Below are 5,149 nucleotides of genomic sequence, written 5' to 3'. Positions count from 1 at the left end.
CAAAAACATAACCAGGCGGATGGATACATTCCACTCCTCCTCACACTGCAGGTGGTTGTAGTTGGGCTCCTTGGAGGAGATGCGCTTGAGGATGGCGTGGTTCTCGTGCGTGATGCGCAGGATCTCCCGCTGACGTTTGGTCTTGTTCAGGCTGGGGGACGAAAAGCAACCGTAATCAACAACCTGATGTTAACGTGTCCCTCGGCAACCATTAATTCATGATTCAGCTACAATTGTTATAATAATTGTACATCTGCTTCTTCTCTGTAGCTCGATTTCAAACTACTGTATTTCTATACCAGAAAACCTATGCTATCTTAAAACTATGGTAATTTATTTTGGTAATTCAAAACTATGGTATTTCGCATTTTACAACTTTGGTTTTTTGTTGCACACTTTACTTTCTTCAGTCTCCTCTTTGAAGCACACATCACATAGGCCCCCATTACATTAGACGAGACCTCGCGGCGACATAGATTGAATTTGTATAACCCTTGACTTCATGATTGAAATATTGTTCAAAATTTAAAAGCATAACTTAGAGACAACAGGAAACACAAAGAGCCGTTTTTTAACTATGAAATGAAATGAGTTAAGCCCTCTGACAAATCGCGAGGTGACAGCGCGGTGGTGGCGAGGTCGCCATCCTGGTGGAATGGGGGTCACGTGAGTGGTGGAAAGTGTGTCGACATGTGTCTGTATAATCTGCGACCGTAGGGACGTCAGGACGTCAGGCCCTGATGACCTGACCTTTTCGGTATGTAGTCCCGGTTGATGTTGTCCACCCTCCCGCCTGTCCGCATGATGAAGCCGATCTTCTCCAGCAGGATCCGGTTATCCCGCTCCACTGTGGCCAGCCGTTCCTCCTCAACCTGTGAACGAGTCGGTCGGACGTCACATGGGCCCATCAGAATTTCACACAGGAGATTGCAAACTCAGGTGAATACCCCCCGAGCGTTTTAGATACCAGATGAATACACTAACAATAGAAGCTATGGCTCGGGACGGCACACTAAGGTGGAACCTGACGGAGAGGAGCTGGCCTACGCACTTAGACAGATAGGCACATATACGTAACCAAACCACATGTCTTTCATGCTGGACTAATTGCAGTCGTTATCAAATGCGTATCAACTGGTCAAGTTGGTTTGTCTCGAGATGTATCTGCATCTGCATCTGCATCTGCATCTGCATAGGGGTACCCCCAAATAGCCCTGCGTGGGGCATCGTAAGGGGGGGGGGGGGGTATGCTCAGGCTCCATCTAACTATTCTCTGTGTGACATCATCACATTAAAAATCAGGGTTACCGCATACATTTTCCAACATCTTGAGTTTTTGTGCTCACCTGAAGTTTCTTAAGCTTGAGATGAAGGTGCATGTATGTCCGCGGAGGTTTGTTGTCTATCACGGGACTGGCTGTAGGGACGGTGTTGATGTGGTTAAGTTAACAGCGTATAATTCTGAATTGTAAAAAATCGTCGCTATTCTTTAACAAAATATTTTTTGCACTTTTCCTGACTTTTAACTAACACTTTGCTGATTTTGACAAAGCCATGGCAGCTATTGAAATTATGAGCACAAAACAGACTGAAAGCTCTGTTGTTTCCAGCAGCTCAAAATGTGCCTTTTAACACAAAAAACGATGATAATCTAGAGCACTGCTATCTGTTTTAAAAGATAGATACACAACTCCACATTGCCTTTATCTTCTAGAAGCTGCAAGGCGTTAGAAAAGAAAAAAAAATTATTACCATTTTGCACTTTCATCCTATGTGTGTAGAAGCGCTTCTGGTCCCACCGTTTCTTGAGTAGTTTGTTGTTTGCCGGGGTGATCGGCTGGTACGAGCGGTAAGAGGATTGCATCTTGTCCGAGACGAAACAACAAGTTTACTGCTACAAAAGCGACGGAAAATCACCGATACTTTCCTGTCAAAACAAGAGAGATGGATGAGTGTTCTCTGTAGCGATAGCCCACTGAATCTGATAAACACTAACGTCTCCGGTCCTAATTCCGACCTATGTTCTACACGAACGCACACTTGTTTTGTAAATGTGTACTTGACACTTAACCATTGTGAGTTGAGCTTTCGTCTTGTACTGTACATATAACCGTGATTAAAGCTTGACAGGCGTGTATTTTTCTCAAGTGATGCGCTTTGCGTCGGAGCATTACATCTCGCGGAAGCTACAGATGGTTTTAGGTTCATTTGCATGTGGAACGTTCCATCGCAAAAATGTGTGCCCTAATCCCGAACTATGCAACTACAGTGTGATTTTTGAACATAGTCAAGCATTTATAACACCGAAAGTACCATTGAAATACTTGATAACTATATTTCTGTCGAAAACAGAGCTCAATCTTTTCATTCCGCCAACAGTTGCGGTGCGATTTAATCCAAAATGGTATCGACGGTGTGTTGTTGTTTACATGGTGGAGGTCACATGACTTCGAATCACGTGGTCGATAAAAATGGCGGACTGGAAGATGCGTGAAAAATCACACGTCGTGTTAGCTCCGATTTTCAAGCAAGAAAGACACTATCATGACATAGGTGTAGCTTGTTGTAAAGTTTAACTATCACTGTTTATACATGTGGCGTCATGCAGGGATGTTAAGTATTCTACACTGAATAATTCCGCCGTGTTGAAGGCCATGTTCGTAAGCTGTTCGCTCGTCAACTCTCGCCAGAGCGGTAAAATTCGAGCAAATTTTCAAGCGTTGGTTGTTGGTACTTTCGAACTTAAACAAATGTTTTTACCCTGTGGTATTCAAGAGAGTAACTTAGTTAACTGTCACGGCCCATATCATGAGTGGGCACTCATGCGTATCGCAGTACTGCTCGTTTTTCCAACTAGTTCGGGATTAGGCATGGGTCGGAATTAGGACCGGAGACGTTACGCAAAACTGGAAGCCTACAATGGCTCAAGTAGAGTGACGTCAAAAGCAATATAGAAGCATCATAAAACAGCTCCCGGTAACCTTTGTTCGTGAATTGTAAAGACGCCACAATGGCACAAAAGAGGAACAATACGTTATTCCTACCTTGGGAAAAGAAGAAGAAATGTCCCAGTGTCTCTCCCTGTGTGTTGTGTTCTGTCCTGTTCTTGGTCTATGTTTTGTTTTGTTTTGATTCGTTCTATCTGACACCATAGAACATCATTCTGGAACGGTCTCTTGTGCCGTACTTTGTGGACAATGCGTACTTTGTGTCACAGATTCGTTTGTTTCTCCGTCGGGAAGTCAATGGTGAAGTGTTGCTTTACACCCTAGGGTAAGTCTGATATCGTGACCCTAATCTCGGTGGCATATAAAGGCTCTTTGGGGGGGTTTGTTTGATAAACGCATATTGTTTCTCCTTTCTGAAAGCGTAGCCTAAGGATATTTTGGAAGCATTTGATTCTTACAACCTAACGTTACCTCGGTCCGTCGCGGTGTAAATAGAGTTCAGCACCAAGGACAGCCACTGTTGAGGTTCTGCAGTTGATACTGGAGGTTCCCGACAGTACTGGCGCGGCGTCTGGTTTAAAAGATTCCCAATCCAGTCCCTCCCAAGTCCCTTTTTGTCTGTTTGACGGCATGTCACGTTACAGTTGTTGATAATCTAATGGTGACATTTACGGGAGGTGAATTTAGAAGACTGAGGATAATAAACATGTTGTAATATGCATTTTTCTGATTTACAGCTACTATCACATAGGGGGAAGCTATGTCACGTGACCGGTTGCCCTCGCTGCCCATGTCAGAGAACAAGACAAGGGTTGAACGACTGTCACGTGAAGGTCGGTCCTCCCTGCTACTGAAGAAAGACGCCCCCGAGGAAAAGGCGGACGAAGAAGACGATGACAAGGAGAAGAAAACAGGGCTCTTTGCCAAGGTGTGTGATAGACATTGAGGAAACTGTTGACCAAATAAGGATTAAGAGATATACATGCAGCTACGAGACATATTGCATCTTTCCCACGAAATGTTCTGCATTTTTCAGTACGGCAAGAAGGTTGCCATGGCAACGAGGTTGATGCGCAAGAAACCGAAGGAGGAAGAACAGGAAGATCAGTGAGTTGTGACATTTCCCCCATTACGTCTGAGATGTGTTTCCTGTCCCTGTCCCTGTCCAGAGAATAGATTGTCTAACGTTACAGCATTTACATTTTGTACTTCTAGTCCGTGTAGCAAATGAGGTCTGAACATGTTACTTTTATCAAAAACATGTACACATCCCAGTTCTCGTTGTAGGTCCCCACTGATCTTCATGCAGATCTACCGATGGCATAAGGAGTATAGCTGGCCGATCCGTGTTCTCAGCCACAGGGGCTTAGAACACTGCTTGACCAGCTTAACTCATTATGTTACCGGTAGATCTGCTTGGAGATTAGGTTCCCATGAGAGATTATCAAGTAACGAATTGTACTTTCCCTTTCAGGGCTGACTTTGTCCGGAGAAAATTCCTTTTCGACACCAAGGTAAAGTTAGACTTCACTTAACACTGAATGAATTGATTGCAATAACGGTGTAACGCTAATGTTTCGGCCAGCGCCTTCAACAATCCTGCCAATGATCGTTCTTTATTTACATCCACAGACAACATTTACATGAGCTGACGTACGTTTCGGTGGTCTGTCGCCTTCCCCGGGGCAATAACTGATAACCTTATAATAAGATCATACCCGAAGGCTAATTGCAAAGAATATAGTATATATATATTGTACTTAAAAAAAGAAAGAAACTGGAAATATGTAGATAGATTAGACGGAAAATGATATCTATTCTGAATCCATTTCTATATCTATTTCTACTCTATCGGAAGGGTTTTTCTTCTTTCCGTATACAGTGGGAGATGAATTTTCATAGATAAACATGTTGGTTGGACGACTTACGCAAGATTGTTTTTTATGATAACACGTACATCAAGCCGCACTGCAGCTGGGTGTCCTCGGCTCATTGAATATTGCATGTGGTTATAAAGAAAACCTCTCAATTTTGTTACGCAGTTTGTTTTTCTCTCCACATGAAGCTAACTGTGATCGGTTCTAAAATGATCCACGCCCTTGCCGACCAAGAAGAACTAGTGAACATCCATGACATCATCGACATGGATGACGAGGGGATAGAGGACTTCGTGGCTCGGCGTGTGGGCGCCATGTTGGACT

The 5,149-nt window shown here is 43.7% G+C and overlaps 1 protein-coding gene across 1 annotated transcript in view; it reads right to left on the bottom strand.

Annotated features, from left to right (window-relative positions):
• The window catches only part of LOC118414103 (uncharacterized protein CFAP97D1-like), a 4,004-nt gene extending 822 nt beyond the window's left edge, over window positions 1-3,182 (bottom strand). Inside the window, exons 1-5 of the mRNA XM_035817876.1 lie at window positions 3,045-3,182; window positions 1,753-1,927; window positions 1,347-1,417; window positions 751-872; window positions 28-151 (exon numbers count right to left, since the gene is read on the bottom strand). Coding sequence (XP_035673769.1) covers window positions 28-151; window positions 751-872; window positions 1,347-1,417; window positions 1,753-1,864 — 429 coding nt within the window. The 5' untranslated portion in view covers window positions 1,865-1,927; window positions 3,045-3,182. The remainder of the gene's footprint in view (window positions 1-27; window positions 152-750; window positions 873-1,346; window positions 1,418-1,752; window positions 1,928-3,044) is intronic.
• Between the last annotated feature and the right edge of the window lie 1,967 nt (window positions 3,183-5,149).

The sequence above is a fragment of the Branchiostoma floridae genome, chromosome 4 (genome assembly GCF_000003815.2).
Source record: "Branchiostoma floridae strain S238N-H82 chromosome 4, Bfl_VNyyK, whole genome shotgun sequence".
Taxonomy (NCBI): domain Eukaryota; kingdom Metazoa; phylum Chordata; class Leptocardii; order Amphioxiformes; family Branchiostomatidae; genus Branchiostoma; species Branchiostoma floridae.
Note: the sequence above shows the minus strand (reverse complement) of the source record. Positions and strands in the feature narration are given on the sequence as shown.